Source organism: Bactrocera oleae, chromosome 4, assembly GCF_042242935.1.
Source record: "Bactrocera oleae isolate idBacOlea1 chromosome 4, idBacOlea1, whole genome shotgun sequence".
In the NCBI taxonomy this organism is placed as follows: domain Eukaryota; kingdom Metazoa; phylum Arthropoda; class Insecta; order Diptera; family Tephritidae; genus Bactrocera; species Bactrocera oleae.
Window position 1 is genome coordinate 68,854,678 of NC_091538.1, and position 21,056 is coordinate 68,875,733.

A 21,056-nucleotide genomic window follows, 5' to 3' on the forward strand; every position below is an offset into this window, starting at 1 on the left:
GTGACTCTCATTGGCATTCGGATTGTACCCATCACACCATGGAAACTGTTTTATATGGCAGTGTTAGCTCTCGTTCGGGAGAATGTTCAGAGTTGTATGAAATCAAACTAGAAATTTACCGAGAAAGTGTTTTCACAAATAGGAGCTTTGTATGAAAACTGGCATAATTTTCTTTATTACGTATTGAGTATACGGGATCTCGGGATGCATCAGCTCAAAATTACCCATAAGAACAAAAGGGAGAAATATCAAATAGTCCCCATGTGGACTTTATAGTGCTTGAGATATGTTTTCCAACTCTATGACATTAAATGTATCGACACTGAGAAGAATTTAATCACTTACAAGTAGAACATTATTACATTCTAGTAGAGAAAGTTTTTTTAGGTTTCATCCATGGACAAAGTCGGAATCTTTGCAGCAGTGGAGGACCCCTTTTTATTGCCTTCAAAGTTCGTGCATATCTCGGAAAATATTATGCTTTTTCTTTAGAAACTTTTACTGGTATTCTCAAAATATGTTTGAATTTACCCCTTTAAAACAATTGTTAAAATTGTTAGTTTTTAATTCCTAAAAATCGCCTTTTTTAGACTGTTACACTAGGTGCGCCTTTTAATTGAAGCGATGTTACGGACTCAATACATCCGTATCTGTACTAGTAAGGAAAGTGATTAAGGATAAGAACTTGTCAAATAGAAGCATCTCAGCAAATTTCTGTACTTTATTGTTGCTTGAAGAAAAATTAATAATATAGACAGGGTTGTTCTATGAAAGTTGTACGGCCTATGGACAATGTGAGGCTTACGTAAATGTCTGGAAATCATTACAATGAATAGTAAGATAAATCTCTCATCTGATGTTTTGAACTATTCAACAAGATTTTTCGATCAGTAGTGGTTTGCAAGAAACAGAATTTTACTCGACTTGCATTTATATTGTTAATGTTCTAATATGTGATTAAATTCATCCTTAAACCGAACGTAATATCTGGTGAAAGAAAAAAACTCTTGAAACGAGCAAAATTTTGCTACTATTTTTATGAATAAAAAGTATGTATGTATGAGTGCGGTTATGTGCGTGATTCGATTTTGTGGTACCTTACTTTAATACATATAAAAACTATTTGGCAGCTACCTGGGATGTACACGAATTGCATTTATTGAATATTCTAACTGTAAAGCTACGAAGCTTACCTGTACATGTAATATTTCTAAACCTAAAACTCAATACATCTAGACATTCATCGTGTGCTTTCGCCTTTGAGTGAATGACTCACAATTAAGCTCTAATCGGTTTAGCAGAAATTCTCAAATTGATGAAAACTTGGCTGCCCGATCAGCATGCCGATCACGAGCTTTAGCAGCATCCGATGTAGAGGCGTGTGGTTTATAAACATCTGCGCCAACGCTACCACTACCACTACAAGCACTGCCACCAAAATGTGTGGTGGCCTCGCCCTCTTCATCGGACTCAATCAAATTGTCATTTTCATTATCCTTGCCATCACTGTTATCGTCCACGTCATTATCCTCATCATCGTCATCATCATCGTCATCATCATCGCCATCTTCGGCGCTATCCACTTGCATGCTAGGTCGCTGATGGCGGCGCGAAGGTGGCGTCTGTGTAGATATATTCAGGTAACGTGACCACGAATACTTTGACGTCTCTGGCTCAATTGATGTGAGAGCGGTGGACACATTAATTTCCCCTCGATTTTCCACTGGCTTTACTCTGGTTGTTGTCGCTGCTCCTGTTGTTTTTATGATTGTTATTGTTGTTGTTCAAACATATATATTGGTTTTCGTAAAATAGTTTGTAGGTTGTTGTGTAAGTTAAGTTAGGCATTTGATGAGCAAAATTGCATTTAATTAAAGGTTAAAAGTTTTTATAGTAAGTAAACAGTGTGTGAGAGAAGTAAACATTCATATTACATTTAGAAATAGAAAATCTTACAAAGAATACAGAGTGATTTGGCAAATCAACATCAGAGACTGTCTAAACAATATATTTTTTTCTCAAATAATAATAAGTGTTGAAGAAATATTAGCCTAAATATATTCGGTATGGACCCTTAGTACTTTTCGATCAAACAAATGGTTACTGATGGTTTGGATTCCCTTTCTCCAGGATTTTAATTTTAAGATTTGTTTGATAATAAATGAGAAAAGACTTCGATCTTTTTTCAAATTTGAACTTATTAGCTCTCCACAATCTGACTGATTTTAGTTCGCTTTTCTGTAGATGAGTCAAAAAATATTGATCAACTAGGTCTAGGTAGTTTTTGCATTAAATTGAAAGTTTTATTTAGAAGAAGGTCATCTGATTTGGGTCAAACCGCAGGGATAGAGCTCATAGTGAATGCTTCCCTTCCAATTCTTCTTAACACCATATGCGTCGACTCATCGAGATTTGTCCACTACCGTTTTAGCTTGACGTTTTTGTAAAAGTAAGTCACCCACTTTTCGTCTCTAGTAAAGACTACTCAAAAAATGGATATCTTTTTCTGCGCTCCTGCAGGAATTCAAAGACGGAAAATCAGTTCATGGGTTTTTACACGTAAAAATGTGGAGAGTTCTCCTTCATTACTTTAATATGAAGAAAACCGAAACCGAGAGGTATCGTGTTTTGGTAGAAGTTTATGGTGAACATGCTCTAGCTGAGCGAAATGCTTTACACGATTTAAAAGTGGTGATTTTGGCTTGACTTCGTCTTTCAAGCCAAAATCACCACTTTACTACCTGCGCGGCGAAAAAAGTTTGAAGGTGAGGGACTGGAAGCATTATTTGATGGAGATTTTTACCAAATAGAAGTAGCTTTTGCATCGGATTGGGACTGGTGATAAAAAATGGATATATCACGACAGCTCTAAAAGCAAAAAACCATATGTGAAATCTGGCTATCCAGTCAAATCAACGACAAAGCCGGATATTCACCACGACAAGGTAATGCTCTATATTTGGTGGGATCATTACATCGTACTGTATTATGTGCTTCTAAAACCATGTTAAACTATTACTGAGGATCGCCACCAACAATAACTCATCAAATTGAAGCAAGCAGTTGTCAAAAATCGCACGATATTTGTGACTAGACACGAAGCGATAATTTTCCATCCTGACAACGCTCGGCCGTGTATGGCAGGACTGGTTAAAAGCCACTTGGAAAATAACGGCACGGAAGTTTTGCCACACCCGCCTAATAGCCAGACCTTGCCCCTTCTGACTACCATTTGATGCTTTTGGGGCAGAACTCCCGCACTGGAATAAAGTTCAGATCAGAACAGGGTATCAAAAATTGGCTCGATTCATTCTTGGCGCAGTTCTTTTGGAATGAAATCCACAGATTGCAACAAAGTTTAGAAAAGGTTCGAGCTTCAGATGGGCAATATTTTATATAATATTATTGTACATACTTTTCTAGAATAAAAGTTCAAAATTTGATTAAAAAAAAACGCACGAATATAGTTATAACCCCATAAGAACATGACCAAACGTTTTTCCGAAGTTTCCACTACAGTCTCTGATATTAATGAAAGCAAAAATAATTACAGAATTTTCACATCTAGTAAAATTGCAAAATTGTTGAAACACTTATGTATTTTAGTTTGTTGTTAGGAACCATTCAAATTTTGAATAAACACGCAGATGATCGCTGATGCTTGACAAACAGTGACACTGATAGCGTTGATGATGATAGTGATGGTGATGACGAGTATGATGATGACATTGCTGATGCGAATGACAGAGGCGGCAATGCAATCAGAAATGGAAACATTGTTGCAAGCGGAAATTGAAAATGTTGCCGAATTCTTGTTGTTGTTTGTTGATTTTCCCATAACAATGTAATGAAACGAATTTAGTAGAATAAAACATTGACTTGCTGATACACATGTACACATGTATATAGATATATACGTGGTGGTGGCAATACGAATGTGTGGATATAATTGTGCACGTTGTGGCAAGTGTGTATGGGTGTGTGTGTGTGAGTATGCATTCTCGGTCAGCCAATTTACGATATACAAAAACAAAATTGAGTGACAGATAGACATGCGATGTACCGCAACAAACACATATACATAAATGAAAGAGTTTCTATTTTTAGTTTAACATTTCCTGGACCATGAGCGTTCAAGGGTGTTGGTGATATTGTGTTCTGAATCGTTGCTGCTTGCATCCACATTGGGTGACACAGTTGAGCTTGTAGTTGTGTGTGCGAGTAGTTGTTAGAATGTTTGTGTACAACGATAATGTCAACGACAATTTTAACATTTAACGACAACAACAACAATGCGAGTCATGTTAAACATGATATGTACATCATACCGATCGGCTGATGGGGCAGCTCGCTCCCGTGTTATATGATACTCTCACGATTGCGTTCCATCTCCTCGGTCTCATTCTCCGGATCTAGACTTGATGTCGACGACACACCACATATTTGCATCTCAATTTCGGCCAGTCGATTCTCTAAATCCCATTGTTGTTGTGATAGTTTCGTATTTAGAGCTTGATTCTCCGACTCCACAGTGTGTAGACGCTCGCGCAAACGTTTGATTTCATCTTCTAAGGCTTCATGTGAACCGAGTAGTGGCGTAGTGCCGCCACCACCGATGCCACCGCTAGCGGCAGACAGACCGCCACCATAGCATTCTAAATGCGAACTGGAATCGCAGATGTGTCCTGCCGAACAAGTGCGGCAAGGACAGTATAAATAATAGAGCAAGAAGTTGGAATGTATTAATAGCAAAATTATATTCATTTTGTATTTTAATAATTAAATAAAATAATAATAATTAATTCTTAACCCCCGGACATACCTGTTCGACTTGGCTGTGATTGTGGTCGTGTTGAGTGATGCGACGTCGCCCGACTGCGCGGCCGATCATCCGAACTATGTACACTAGGACTGACCGAGCCGGGCGAGTCGGTAGCGCGTGTGATGCGTTCCGTATAAGTGATTGTTGAGCGGGGACTGGGAGCACGACTGCGTTATAAAAATATGTTTGGAAAAACATATATTAGTATACATATATATTATATAATATATAGTTTAGCAATGTTAAAATTGATTCAAAGTTTTATTCTTTTAACTTTTTGCCTAGCCAAGTGAGGCTTATTGAAATTTTTGCCTGTTATAAAGTTTATCTTCGAAGTAGATTATAGACTTTAAGAAGTTGTATGTGAAGCTCAAGCTTGAGACAGGCTTTAGAAAATAACTAGAGCAATCTCAAGGACTGGCTGGACACAATTTCAAATAAAACTTCGTGAAGTCATCAAAAGCTTGTCTCATATTAGTCGTCCATCCACCTCTGTCAATAACAATTACATTGAAAAAAATTAAAGAAACAGTGCTTCAAAATCGTCGTATTGGCATCAGAGAGATAGCTGAGGATCTCAACAATCTCAACATCTCGTATAGACCGACTCAACACACTTTGGTTGATGTTTTGTGTATGAAGTAAGGCAATGCGTACCAAAAACCTGAATATTTTGCAAATACGACGTCGCGTAAAGGAGTCTCTTGACAACGTAGCTGAGAACCCTACATTCATCAAACACATTATTACTGGTAACGAGACTTGGGTTTACGAATATGACGTCGAGCGAATAGCGTTCCAAAAATATGCAGAAAACGAAAAAAACACGTCAAAGTCGCCCAAAAATCAATGTGATGTTCCATCGTGTGGTTTACCATGAATTCATGCCACAGGGTCAAGCGGTCTATAAAAAATGCTACTGTGCTGTTTTTAGATGTTTACGTGAACAAAAACGCGAATTCGTCGTAAACGACCGTATTTGTAGGCAGGAAATTCATGAACTTTTAAAAAAAATAAAATATTTCGGTCTATCCGGTTGTAGCCACTCACCTATAAGATACACTTTGCTGTTGTATTTGTTGTTGCTGCGCGAAAGACAATGCTGACGGCGGTGGCAGCCACATATCCTCCAATGTTGTACGACCACAACTCTCCACCAAACCGGGCGTCGATTGGCAGCGTCCCATGGCAACTACATTAAAGTATTTTACTATATTGTCAAATGCAATATATACAATAATGAAATTCGAATCAATTTTTTTGGGTAGGAAGCATTTGGTGTGTTCATAAAACATGTGAAATCAACAAATAATTATATAATTATCACAACTAGTGGGCAATTAACTTTGGCTTAATGCTAATTATGTGAAATAAATTTTAGAGAAAATAAAGTTTTCAACAAATAAAGAAACAACTAGCAATTACAAATGTTAATTTTAGTACGAATAGATATATATAAAGAGTTGATTTGAAAATAATGTAATTCGTGCACAAATATTTTCAAATGGGGTTCGGTTTAGACGGGGCAAACGGCATCACTTTGTTGTTTTAGATATTCTTATCGTCTTTATTTTTATACACACCTTTCTCTAACGGCGCTTTTTTGTATTTCTCCAAACGCTTCACCGCTATCGATTCGAGTCGCACACGCGCCGCCGGATATTCCTTCAACACATCCCACATATCCTTTTTGCTCAGCACGAAGAGGTCGCTATAGCCAACCGAGCGTACCGAGGCAGTGCGGCGATTACCTTATTTTTTTGGTTTTTGGACAAAATATTGTTGAAATGTAAGAAAGTTAAAAATTGATTAATTTTAAAGTTCCACGACAGGAGTATCCTCATATTTATGTGTGATGGTGTCGCATGCAAACAGAAAACAAAAATTATGGATTGTGAAATGCATCTGCAAGATGTTTGTGAATTTATCGTGAAGTTTGGGAAAAGCTAATGCTAAGTATAATGATTTTTAGAAGTATTTTTCTATTCTAATTAATTGGAACTAAAATGTTTCCATACACTTTAAATAAAAATTTCTTTAAAAATGTCGATTATTTAAAATAAAATTAATATTATAAAAAGTTATAAAAACCTAATTATTTTGTGTAAATGTTTTCGCTATCTTTAGCTCAAAATTAAGTATTATGTGTTAGTTATGCCACATAGCAAACCCTTGCAACTAAAAACTGGGACTTATCTATTCGAAGTTTGGCACAAGTTTTGGAAAGAATTAGACACGGAAATTAAAAATGTTGACATTTTAGAATTACTTAAAAAAACGTCATTGTTCGCTGCGTAGTTCTAACGCTTGAGGACAGACAGTGGTACTTTTTCGCTATGCAATTTCAACTTTTTGATTTGCTTTGTATGGCTGTTTATTTTAGAACTATTTTTCAGTGAGGTAATACTCTCTTCGAAGTTGATCTTTTTGGCAACTCTTGCTTCATTTATATTGGATTTGGTTTGCCATTTCATAATGAACAGACTTACTCCGGAACAATGTTTGCACATCATGCAAAACTTATTTCCAAAATAATGTAAACGAATGTAATTGCTACAAAATTGTGCTAAAAGACGAATCTTGCTTTCAAAGGCTTTCCAATTGTTTTTATACACCTCGAAGAACTATATCTAACCCTTCCGAAATTCTTTATATTTCATGGTATTAAAGTTTCTGTTACAGCCGAGCGTAAAACTTTCGTATCTAAAATTGCAGAAAAAATTATGAAAAAATTAAGTTCTCGATAAAAATGAATCGAATTTGTTATCCAAAAATATGTTTGGGAGGAGAAGTAACTGTTTCTGCTTATAATAATTTCAATAGTTATGATCTGGTATCGGTGTTATATCACCATTTTGCTTGAAGAGCTTAGTTTTTCACCAAAAATTACCAGGTGAGCTTGTGTATGTATGCGTGTAGAACAGGAAAATTATTTTAAATTTCAAATCAATTTTAGACACCTAAAGCTACGTTTACAGCTGTCAAATGTTTTGTATCGTTTTGCTATTTAAGCTAATCAAAATAAGTTAATGCACATTACTATTATTATTTTCATTATTACATAACATTTTTTCACATATCTGCAATATTATGTGAAGCTAAATTACTTGTATTTCATAATTATTTTATGTAAAACCTTTTTTATCTCACCCAAAAAAAGCGTTTATATTAGCATATTTTGCATTTTGTTTTTGCTTTCAAAATAATTACACGCAAAACCGCAAATTGCAATTTATTTCATTTTGTAAATTTTATGCCGTTTTTACGAAACTGCTTTTGGTTAAAATCAACAATTTTTTTGCCATCTACCATAGGTCTATTTGGTTGGGGAATAAATTAAGAATTATCGCATTCTTTGGCAGTTTTTGCATTCGGTTCAATAATGTAAATTTAAACGGTTAACATGTTTCTGTTGAAGGTGGAAAAATGCGTATGTGAATAAATAATTTAAAAACATTTTTTTTTTAATATTTATGCACAAACATAAATCTACATATTTGGAATGGAAAAGTGCGCTAAAATGCAATAACTTAAAAGTAAAATAACAACAACGATGTTTTAATGTGTGCGCATATATAAATGTAAAAAATGCTCAGATGCAGAAAATCGTGTGGTCGTTGTTGCAATAACTAATGTTAAACAAAAAGCAATGGAATTAAATGCTGGAAAACAGTTCAGTTACTGCCAGGCAAAGCAATACAACGAAGAAGATCAATGCTAATAAAGTATGCATAATTATTGGAATTGAAATATTTATGTTCTTAAAGTATATAATTTTTTGTTAACTTATTGTTGTTGTAGTTGGTTGACTACAAAATTGCGTTATGTGTGTGTGTGTGTGTTGGTACCTGTTTTGCCTGTAAGTGTTACATATGTCAGTTTAGTATGGGTATAATTGATAGAGTTGAGTTAAAAATATTTCAATAAATTCTTAAAATAATATATGGTTTACTTATAGAATTACACACAGCGCACACATACATTCAATCTAGAAGAACACTTAGAGAAAAATTATAAATCAAGTACTAGTAAATATACTATGCATAAGTAAGTGTGTTAAAATGAAATCGGATTAAATATGAAAATTTAAAGTCAGCGTATAAAATTTACGCAAATTATTGAAAAAAGGTAATAAAAATTTAAACTTTTAAAATGTGTATTTTTTTAAATTTTTTCTCAAAGAATTGCCATTTCATTCATAATGTATACTATTATTAAATTATTCTAAAAACCATTAAATTTTCTCCGATTTTTTTTTTATAATTTGTATGATTTTTCGAAACTGCTTCTGTTTCTTACTTACTAAAATCACTTTTAAAAACGTGGACGCGCTTATGAGATGACTGCGTAGATAACATAAAAACTGAATAGAAGAAGGTCTTAAGGGCTTTACCTGCAAAAAACTATTCCGACTGTTTGGAGGACTGGAAAAAGTTTACATTTACACATTATCCTCAACTTCGCTCAAGAAAGTTAAAATTCCAATTTGTATGCTATGTTGCGGCTATTGCTTAACCTGCCGACAGTGACTGTGGATCATTGTAGCCGAACGTTATACACACATTTTTAATTAAGTTTGTACATAAAAGAAAAAAAAAGAAATATCGTTCTTCTTTGACCTTCAAAATATGAATCTGTGATAATTTACGTCATATCGATATCAATGTTTGGTACCTAATCGATTGCCACGTTCTATTTCAAACTTGAAAACAATATTAATTTCATTTGAAAAGTTGTTTTTCATCGAAAGAAGACTTGCCTGTTGAAGTACCGCAGAAAAACATTACAACCGTGAGAAATAAGAATACTCTCAACTTGATCTTCAAATATTTATTTTTCTGAACTCTTTATGCCATCAAATTCAGCAACACAAAAAGGCTGCCGCGGTCAACGGCAGGGCTTAAATAAATTTGAAATGAGACGCTTCAGTTTTTAGTTTTTTCATTTACATAAATAAAAGTTTATATTTGATATACCGTAGTTTATACTTAATTCTAAATAAACTTATCCGTCGTTAAGTCAATATAGCTAATTTTAATACTCCTTTTTCGATATTTCTTGGAGATGTCCGCGCATTTCGTGGTGATCACAGTGCGTATGTCGCGCTCCATGCAGCCCATCTTCTGCATCACACAATGTATCAAATCATTTACCTTGTTGCTGTCAAGTTGATCTTTGAGCGGTCGCTGGCGGTCAAGAAAAGCTGGAGATGGTTTGCCGCTTAGTGTGTGCGTTGCCAAGATATCTTCACTGAATAGTATGCTTAGTAGGCTTCTTGTACTGATGCTCACGGAAGCCCAAGGTATTTTGTCGAACTCTGATTTTAAGACCTGTGTGCCATTCGGACCAATTACAATAAACTCGAAGCTTTCATCCAGCTCTTGTAGCTCCGCAACTGATTCGGGTGAACCGAATGTTCTTACAGTTTCAATTGTATCAGTGTTCACGCTTTCTGAGTCCGAAAACTCCGTTGGCACTAACTGGTTACTACCAGCGCTGCTATTCACATCATCATCTCCATGAGGTTCCTCCAGAGTATATTCATCAATTATAAGCATATCATTTTCATCGTCATCTAGTTGATCCTCAGCATGTGTATCATCGCAGCAACGAGACAAATCTGTTTCTACATAGATAATGGGCGATTTATCTGATAGTGCTGCAAGCACCAGATCACAATAACCATCAAAGCTACTATAATCATGCGGTGCGGCTTTACGTTTTTTTATTTCTGCCACGTCTGCTTGATTTTCGATTTGCTTGAGTTCTTCACTCGTCAACATCCCCATATTCTTGAGTAATGTTAGTTTCTTTTCTATAACTGTCGAAATCAGTGCATCTAGAATTCCTTCTGACGAGCACTCTGTTAGCAAGAAAGCCGCGTGCCGTTTGCAATATATAGCGTCCACCACTTTACAAAATTCTTCTCGGTTTTTTGCTTCCTTAAGCATGCGAACTTTTTCAAAAGCTTCACGCAGCTCATTGTCGAATGTAGTTTGGTCCATTGTTATTAGATACATATATGCGTAGTGGAAAAAAGCGCGTAATAGTTGGTTAGCAGGTATAGCTGTGTTTCCGATCAAAACTCGAGATGCTCTGGTTGGGACATTAGAATTCGTTCTGAACTTATACACTTGTATGCAGGTAAAATTATGAATTCAAAATGGCCGCGCAAGGTGCATTGTGTTTTTGTTTTGGTTTTGTACCAAGTATTATCTATAGGTCGGTTACGAGATTACAACACTAAGGTCTTTACGGCTAAGCTATTTCTACCTGCGTTCTTAGGCATAATAGCATAGCCGTAAACCTTCATGTTGTGCTTATACGGTTTTCCGAACCCCAAAAATTTCGTCGCCTAACTATTTGAAAGTATTAAAAAATATGTTGCTTATTGAACTTAGATCGAACAATCAATACTATTTGCTCTTTTTGTTATTATTTTCTTCGGTTTTCTTCTCTATTGTTTGCAGTTTTGTTTCCACTACAGGTAGACATTGGTTACACTGTTGGTATAACCCACAATTATGGATATTATATTATTATATTATTATTAAAAAATTACCCAAAATTTTCGTAACTTTACGGAAAGATTTCAGAAATGAAGTAGAATTTCTAGGCCGATCACCTTGTATTTGACTTATGGCATGCCTTATAGCTATCTCTTTAACACCGTATAAAGTTATGACCCAATCTTGCATCAATTGTAGATTAACAACTGAGACGTTTACAACAACAAACAAGCACAGATTTAAAAGAACTTTGCTGGAACTTACGAAATAGTTGCAGCAAAATTAAAATATTGTGCCGATTTAAACTGTAGGAAATATAATTAATTGTATTACATGCACTGCAGCAATATGTTTGCGGGTGTAATAACTAAAATATGTTAGGTTACATACTTGATTTCAAAAGAGGATCGCAGGTTTAGGATCAAAAGTATTTTAGCTTTGCATTCGCAAATGCGCGACAATCAAGAGGAAAGCTTCGTAGTTAGAATTTGCAAAGTAAGCGTTTTGATAAAGATAAGCTTACCTTCATTTCTGAGGTACAATGAACCATATATGGGTGGATGATCTTTGATGAGATCAAAACTTGATCAACTAGTTGTTTGACAAACCAAATACTCTAAAAGTTAGGAATTTTTTTTTTAGAATGTTGAGAATATAGATCAGACGAACATCACTCCTCACACAACAGTTCTTCATGTAGGGAACTTTACTCTAACTCTAAAAAATTGCATTCCGTATTTTAACTCGTGAAGCCCAAGAGTTGCTGAATTTGTTTGAAAGTCGAAGATTTGTTGATTTACAGTAATTTTAAAATCTGATGCGCAGCTATGGATTGCATAAGAGGCAGGAGGCAAATAATAGTCTGTAAAGCCTCAAAGAATAAAATTTCGAGACGATTGTCAAAAAACTATAGTATTCAAAATATTCCAATACTGACCTAAAGTGTTAACTTCTGCGAAAGATTTAAAATGCATACATTTAAAATTTTACTGGTAACATACTTTTAGGCTAGTATAGAGATTTCTGCCTTTTTCCGATAAAACAGAGCTTGTGATGGCCGCAGTCAGCAGCTTTTGTTTCAATAACTGTGGCTGCTTTTATTTATGATAGGGACGTCATACATACTACGCCTGTGCAACAATTACTATATACATATTTAAATATGTATACATACATACTTAATGTTGCAATAATTGCACATTAGGCCTGAACATTGTCGGCAGAGCACACATGCACACACCCACCCGCATTGTTAAATTAATTAATTAATTAAAAATATTAATGCGCCAGCCCATTTGCAAATGAGAATAAAGTGTCAAGCAGAGCAACAACAACAGCAACCACCTGAACAATGGAAAAACAATTGAAGCGCATTCACACACCGGACTTCCGTCATCGTGCAACAATCATATTTACGGCCGGTTGACGTGTCGCACATTTGTTTCAATTTAATTTATTTCGCTTCAAGTGTATACCGCCTGTTGCGTTTGCAGGATTAAGCACAACATCACCGGAATTGAATTTATGATTTTTCCATTTATTCAATACGTCCACCATTGATGAAATGATCCTGCAGAATTGTTGGGAGTTCATGAGAGTGTATTTTGGTTCTGTGGTGCGCTGTCGTTGCGTTTGCTTTTGCAATTGAAGTGCTTAATATAATAATGTTCCATAACATAACTGTCAGACATATGCCTTTACTTTGACAGCTAGTTGTCAAGGCTTGACAGTTATGCCTCTGGAAATTTATTTTGTGTATTAGAAAGTTGTATCACAAAGGTAAATCGACAGTACAGTTAAATTTATCACATGTTTTTGGACGGTTTTTATTATTTCAAATAAAATAAATATTTCGAAACTGTAGAGAAATTCATGTTTGTTATAGCCTCTTAGTGGAACGAGAACACATAATAAAAATATACAAAATTTAAGACGAATATAATTTAAAGTTGATACCTAGCACAACATTCATTTCAGAGTTCTTATAAAACTTTAACAGAAACGACAAGAGAAAGCGGCTGGATTTTTATTCCAAAAATGGTTTTTGTATCATAAAAAAGTTATCAAAATTATCAAAATCTCTGCAAGTTGAGACATTTTTGGGGGGTTTAATCCTCTAGATGATTGTAATAAATATACGAATTACGGTGTTGTAGTTTTGATATAATATTATAATAATATGTATATTTACCACGATCGGACGAACAAAATATTTTTCGAAAAGAAAAAATGAAACTCTGATTTCCCGCATTGATTTATAGTCAATTTTCAACCCAAAAAGCGAATTCAATTTTAGTTTTTTGAAAACGATACCGATTGTTGGCAAAGAAGACCCAAATGCCATATATCTTCTCTGGGGAAAATATATTTACTAACATCATGGAGGAATGTTCCTAGATCTTCAAGTCTAGGGTAATCCAAAAAGTCATTTGTTAATTTGTGTCTGCGAAGCTGTCGTTGCAGCGGAGATCATTGCCATGTTTCGATTCATTACAAAGCTCTCCATGTGAATATTAAAGCTTTAAAGTTAAAATATTTTAAAAAAATTTATTAATGACACTAACACATTCACGAAAATTTGCAAATAGGTGTGCTATATTTTAAAAGTAACCGCAATTATCTCTCTGATTACAAACGATTGAGTAAATTTATCGACATTTCTGCAAACTTCATTAATTTCTTTGAAAAGGAGGGGAGTGTTCGCGCCAACAATGCTTTAGACATGTGAAATGAACGGGCATTATACGCTAAATACTCACACATACACACGTACACATATAAACAACAAGCTATATAAGGCGTAGACCGGCATAGCTGCATTTTAATATGAAATGAAATTATTCGTTTATAATTCGATTTCAGTTATTATTGCTATCAATATTAATTGCAAACTGATAATGAGCGAGTTTACGAGTTGTAAGAGAATAAGCAAATGCGGCGCGGGTACGAAATGTGGCTGTGTATGTACATATGTATGTATAGACGCTGCAGCATGGACAAACCACAAAAGCTGTGTTCCTACAACAGCAATGACAACGGTTGACACACAAACACAAACAACAGCATCCACACAGACACTTGAATATGAATTCATGTGAGTGTATGAGTCATATTATATACACGATGTGTGAAGTTAAAAGCAATTACTTGTGTTGGATTGAACCTGCTTTTGTAGCGCATTCGCCACATTGCGCCTGTAATTATAATGCAATTAAATTGCAGTTATTTCACAATTAATTCGGGATTGACATGTACTCATTGGATGGCTTAAACATCTGCAGCTGTATTTGTATTAAATGTTAGTGTAAGTGCATGTACGATTTAAAAACAATAATTATAATGCTTAATTTTGTATAAGCACAAATATTTATTTGTGTATACATATGTATATACTATTAAACATATTTTCAACACTTAAACTCGACTTTTCGCAAGCGAATAATAAAAGAAAAATTGCGAAGTAAATACAAAATAAAAAAAGTTTCCATTTAAGAAATTGTTTTTGATCATTTAGTTTGCATGATAGCTATTGTATATCCTATATTTGTTTAATAATAAATCTCAAATTGTTCTAAAAAATTTAATTGAATTCAAGAATTTAAAGTAATAGACTCTCATTGTGAACGAAGACGAAATGCCAAAAGAAGGACGATCATAGCTGTGTATTACCTTAAGATATTTCGCCAAAGTCGAGTGATTTCTTTTCATACGTATTGCATTGTAGCTTTCAAGGTATGTGTGCATACGTGTATGGCTTCCTTTTTGGTAATTGTCGATAGGGTTTATAGTACTAGTTAATAATGAGTTCTGTCCGAGTATACCATATTCTAGTGTACTTTTTGACGATATAGAGGAACATATCAAATATTTAACTTATTTTAGATTAAAAACACATCAGTTTTGGTTAAGTAACAACTCTTAAACGTCGTTGGCGTAAATAATATTGAATTGGAAATTGAATTTGATGGACTTATCAGATAAAACAAAAAATTAATAAATTTTCAAACAGAGATTAAGAGCATAAAGAAAAATTTTAAAACAAGTAAATATCAAATTCAAAACACACTTACTTATGGATTTCATTCGGTATTATAACGTTTTACAATAGATTCTCATATGTATGTATGTGTGTGTACACGTATGTAAGTAAAAGTAGCACATTCTGCCATATAGAAATATAACGATTACATTTTTATCGCATGCTAGTCAAATATGGGTAATTTGTTTTTGTTTTATAGCTATGAAAAGGTTTTCCACAGAGTTCAAAGTTTTCAAACAGGGCGGTGCAAAAATAAATTTTCTTTATTCTTATTTTAATAAAAAAAAGAGATATCTATGGGAATTTTAAAGTTTTTAAGGTATTTTGTTTAAAATTAAACGAAAATGTATTAAAGGAAGAATATTGAAAAATCGATTTGTTCAAGGCACATTTTCGTATTTAAAAAGTAAGTTTATTGTTTTCTGAAAACAAACTAATTCTGCGCAAATTTGTTTGGTATTATTTACATATTCTGAAGAATATTATAATGTAAAACTTTTACCATTTCCTTGTATTGAAAAAAAAAACCAAGTTTCAGACAAAGGGTGTATTTACAACAAGGAATATATTTATATATACAGACACTAAAATCTCTTAGGGTTTAATCACAGATAGTGAAAAAATGCATCTCTTAGAAGATATGACGTCCAATTTCACGATAAACCTGCAATGGGTTCCTGAACATAGTGACAATCCGGGTAACTGTGAAGCAGATAAACTTGTAGATATTTAATTAACAAATATGTTATAAATATAGCTAAGTCTCGGTAAAGTGAAACCCTAACTTGCAAAACAAACAGGCAAACGTGGCATGAATTGGATATGGACCGTACATGCCGACTATTAAAATTCAAAAAGAATGACATAAGAACTCTAGTAGGAGTGCTAGCAAGGCGCTGCCTAATTAGCGGAAAAGCCAGACTGGGAACACCATACAATGACTATTGTAGAAGCTGTGAAGAAGTAGAATAAGAGGATACTATAAAACATCCTCTATGCGAAGGCAAAGCTTTGTATGGGAAAGAAATCGCAACTATCGGTCGGGGGTTTCTAGACGTTTCGGAAGTTGTACAGATACGAGTAAAACTTTTTGATAAGTGTTGAGCCTTTTGTGCTTCAGAAAGCTTTCTAAAAGCTACAACTCCATAGGTAACTTGAAAAAGCAGTTTGTTATACAATATATGAATATATGTTAATTTATCAAAAGGTTCGCCATTATTAATTAGATTGAATTATTATAACTTAAAAATATGCGTTTTACTCTGCGCTTGGCCATATATGGTAGAGTGGATAATGTGTTTGAAAACTTGATTTCAATTTCGAGAAATATCTTTACTTTGTACACTGAACTGAACTTGTGGAGCACACAAAATAGTTAAGTGCCATTATGCAAAATAAAAAATCGATTTGATAAAACATGAAATTATGGACAACATTGTTAAAGGTCAAACATTTGTAAGCAGTTGAATTTATAAACATTTTTATTAAAAAAAAAATGTTCAAATATTTTTGAACCACCCTGTTTATACGTACATATGTATGTATGTAATTTGACTCGTTATCATACTTGTCACTGTGTGCTATTAAACTGTAATTGGATACTTTTTGTGATTAACTACGATTTGCACAACATCGAGAGGAGAGGAAATAAAATTGGTATTTTAAAGTAAAAACTAATTTGAAAATATTTCTGAATTACAAATAAATATTTCAACACACACAAGCAACATCAAATTGCATGTAAACTTTAGATTGTGGAGGAATATAGAGACATTTGTTGTTGTTGTTATTTTTTTCTTTGTGTATGAAGTTACTAAAGATGCCTAAGGGGCTGTTGGACAATTTTATGGTTGTGTCGTATTTTGAGAGTTCTAATATTAGACTTGTTTGCTGGGTAACAGTATAGCATGGGCAACAACTGCTAAGGGAAATCTCACAAATTTCACGAAAAGAAAATTTATATTCTTATTTACGTGTATATTGTTCCGCCTGGCACACTAAAACTGATATTTACCAAGTTCTTTACCTGCTGTGCCCATATTCAGTATACTAATCTCGCCAAAATAGGAACCTGCCTTTAGTGAAGCCATCACCGTCTTTCCATTGTCGGCGACCACCTGCAGACGGCCGCGATTCACTATGTACATCTCCTTGCCAACCTCGCCTGCGGGAGAGCGGCAATTGCAAGGAGGTGTAGCGGCGGTGTGGAGTAGTGTTGGCGTGTGGTGGTTGATAGTGCGAACGGTTGATTAGCACAAATGTAGTTGCCGGCAGATTAAAGAGATGATGTTCGTAGGCCGATAGGCAGCGCGGTTGTAGGCAATAACGGTATTCAGTTGGCATTGCAGAGGGTTAAGTCGAATTTGAGTGGTTTGTGTGATTTCAATGGTTTGCGGTGGTTGAGTGTTGAGTGTTTTGTCGGTGGAGTTGGGGCAAGCGGATAGCAGGCAACAGCCAAGAGCCAAGTGTCCACGGTGAGTGTATGACAATGGCAGAGATATGTGCCAATGTCAGCGAGGTAGAGTCCCGCCGGTGACGTTAAGATATCCAAGCAGGTGATTTATTGTTGACATAAGTATGGCATTGTTGTTGTTATTGTTGCAGAAACATTTGTCCCCAAGCGCATATAAGACGCACGAAGTGAGCAGTTGTCGTTGATTTGTCGTTATTTTTGTTGTTATCGTTGTTATTGCCGTGCGAAAGCCAACAGACCATTCATTATCGTCATCGCCGTCGTCATTGAGTTGAGAGTAAGGACACCGGCATTGGTGTTGGCATAAGAAATTGGCACGTAACATCAAACGCAAACACACACATACAGTATATGTGTGTACGTGTGCATGGTTTGACAGTTTGTTTGTCATGAGAAGTTCGTGACCAAAATGCAGCAGCGGCGGGCAGTTCATTAGCCAACATGTCAGTGTGATGTTGTTGCGTGTTTAATTGGTCATGGTGTTAGTGTGTTGATATGTATGTGTGTTGTCACAAGCGTTTTTAGTGCGGAACGGTGTGTGTTTTAAAGCGATATAGTACGTTTTGGCACACCATTACAGTTATAGTCAATTTATGTTGTTGCGATCGTTGTTGTTGTCATTGATTCGTTGTAAAATTATCGTACAAATTTGGATTTTCCAGTATACGAGCATCGTACAAAACATGTTATGGTCGTTGTTGTTGTTGTGAACATCATCAACATCGTCAGCAACATCATAATAGCAACAGAGCAATCAGTGTGGCGACACAAATAAGTTTCGTTGGCAAGCAGTTTGTTGTGGCAGCGTGCGTTCGGCGAACCAGCAGAGATTAAGAGGTGTCGTTACGGCGTTATTGTTGTTGTTATGGTTTTTGGAAGTAAAATAGATAAAAATTAAATATTTGTTAACAAATTTGGATTTCGATATATCAAACATATATATGTCATATATATATATATGATGCATATATCTACAATAGCTTTATTTAGTACTGCAGATAACTTTTAATAATATTTTTTACAACAAAATCAGCAATGTGTTTCAGAAATATTCTTAAAATATGTGAGTTATGAATGAATCCATATGAAATATTCCCCGACAACGGAATATCCGTTTAAAAATCGTTTTTACACTTCAGAGATTCGTATATATGAACATGTGGAACATACTCGGCTATGCTCTTCTTGAAGACCAAAAAATCTAAATATTCTTATTTATTTATTCTGTGTATGATTTCTTTTATTAGGTTTTCTGGTATACCAATATTCTATTTAGATACACATATATCCAATTTTTTTATTCCTACTTCGTATGTTTAAAAGTTCGGCATATTGGGATAGTTAAAATATTCGGATCAACTTTGTGGCTTTGATATAAGCTTTTGATTTCTAGAGTGATCTTTATTATGAAAAAATCTAATGAATTTTCTTATCGAAAATTATTTGAGTGACACTGTGTACCATCTGCTCAAATTTGAATCGGACTGGGCCATATTTACTGCGCGCGCAAACCGAATGGAAGTGGCACAAAGCCTTCAGTTAAGGTCGTGAAGTCATCGAAAACTTGCGTCATGTGAGTCGTCCACCCACTTTAATTGATGACAATAACATCACAAAAGTTAATGAAACAATGATAGAAATCGTTGTATTGGCACCAGAAAGATAGCAGAGGATCTCAATTTATCTAATGGATCGACTCATCACATTTTGGTTAATGTTTTGGTTATGAAGCTAAAAGTAAGGATCCCAAAAGAGATGCTTCACAAGGTACCTGAGAACACTGCACTCATCTTTCTAACTTTACAAAATAATATAGATTTAGAATTAAAGAATATTAACATTCGAAGCAAAAAGCCTATACTATTGGTATCTGCATACCGGTGGCATAAGTTAGCAATTTGATTAAGCGCATGAATGTTTGGGAATGTTCGATTATCGCTATCATAGACAACATGGGCGGTACAGTTGACTCAGCTAGTAATGTAATCTCCTGATGTCCAAGTTGTGTAATATACCGTATCATGTACCTTTGGACTAAGATTTTCTACCTGAAGAGCGTTACTTACGAACTATAGGCTGTGTAGTGGAGTTTTAATTAGTTTTAGTTCAAGTTTAGTATTATTTGGTTTTCACTCAGATATGTATTTTGAAATTAATATAAGGCTTTCTCCAAAAGTTTGCCTGTTCCATTTTTCGTTTCAATATTAAATTCTTTTGGGGGGGATTATGTAAGGTGATTCCTATTTACGTAAACTTGGAACAATTATACCGTTACTGCTCTGAGCTATTGCAAAATGCCTTTCTTAGGGATATATCTTACCGGATAACGTGTACAGCTGTGTACATGCAGTCGTATGCCACGTTTAAAAAATTGATTCAGAAAAAATTTGCTGTAGATGAGGTCCTTAAAATATTCAATAGAGAAACCAGTACGGACATCCAGTATGTGAATGTATTATTTCTAAGGGTTTTGGGAAACTGTTTAGGAACTTAAATGTGTTTTTGATTGAAAAACCATTGTGTTTTTATGAAATGATTTTCGCTTATTTTTCAAGTCTTAATTTAAGAATATACAACTTTTGTACTGGAAGTCAAGTCTTTCAACGGTAGCAAATGATTCATTAATTAATTTAACCTAAATTTACTGAAATACCGTCAAAAATAACAACGCTTCATTCGAGATTGCAAATTAAAACTTTATAAACCCAAATTCTGACACAAAGGTTTCAAAAAATCGCGCAGAAAAACGTAATACGAAACCAAATTAACTCAATTATTTACTCAACAGTTCATACACATGTTTAATCGTCAGTTGGAGCTCAAAGTATAGGCAACAAACGCTCCTACAAGCGCCAACTATCATTTACGAAATTAAAGCTTTGCGGCTAAACTTCCAAATACATCTAATTAAAGCATATGTGTGAATACCGAGTTAGTAAACTGATTCGCTTTGTATTATTTGTATAGATATGTGTGTTTAATTCACTTACCCTTCCGACAAATGTAGTCGCCGGGTGAGAAGAGTACCGGCCGCAGACGTAGCACCAATTCGCATAGGAAACCCGCTTCGGTATTTTGAAAAATTTCAACTCGCTTAAGTGTATCTAAATGGACGTTAATTGCTATTTCAGCCTGTAAGTATGCAATATACATTGAAAAGTTAGTGGCCAAAGGGAGAGAGAGCAACAGAAAAATTTTTAAAAATTAACAGAA

At 34.7% G+C, this 21,056-nt stretch overlaps 2 protein-coding genes across 5 annotated transcripts in view; both read right to left on the reverse strand.

Annotated features, from left to right (window-relative positions):
* Positions 1-1,661: 1,661 nt before the first annotated feature.
* LOC106614734 (cyclic nucleotide-gated channel alpha-3) overlaps positions 1,662-21,056 on the reverse strand; it is a 263,421-nt gene continuing 244,026 nt past the window's right edge. For 2 of the 4 annotated variants that reach the window (XM_070108176.1, XM_070108174.1), the window contains exons 6-12: positions 20,834-20,975; positions 17,397-17,534; positions 6,406-6,573; positions 5,873-6,014; positions 4,823-4,989; positions 4,329-4,685; positions 1,662-1,753 (exon numbers count right to left, since the gene is read on the reverse strand). In XM_070108176.1, coding sequence (XP_069964277.1) covers positions 4,360-4,685; positions 4,823-4,989; positions 5,873-6,014; positions 6,406-6,573; positions 17,397-17,534; positions 20,834-20,975 — 1,083 coding nt within the window. In that variant the 3' untranslated portion in view covers positions 1,662-1,753; positions 4,329-4,359. Of the gene's footprint in view, positions 1,754-4,328; positions 4,686-4,822; positions 4,990-5,872; positions 6,015-6,405; positions 6,574-17,384; positions 17,535-20,833; positions 20,976-21,056 lie in introns of all 4 variants that reach the window. The other 2 variants (XM_070108175.1, XM_070108173.1) reach the window with 1 other exon arrangement.
* On the reverse strand, positions 9,782-10,931 carry LOC118682230 (uncharacterized). The gene has a single exon (XM_036370220.2). The coding sequence runs from the start codon at positions 10,840-10,842 to the stop codon at positions 9,817-9,819; it is 1,026 nt and encodes a 341-aa protein (XP_036226113.2). The 5' UTR covers positions 10,843-10,931; the 3' UTR covers positions 9,782-9,816.

What these genes read in the sequence shown, in the direction of transcription:
- LOC118682230 (XM_036370220.2), bottom strand. Translation starts at nt 10,842, where the DNA reads ATGTATCTAATAACAATGGACCAAACTACATTCGACAATGAGCTGCGT.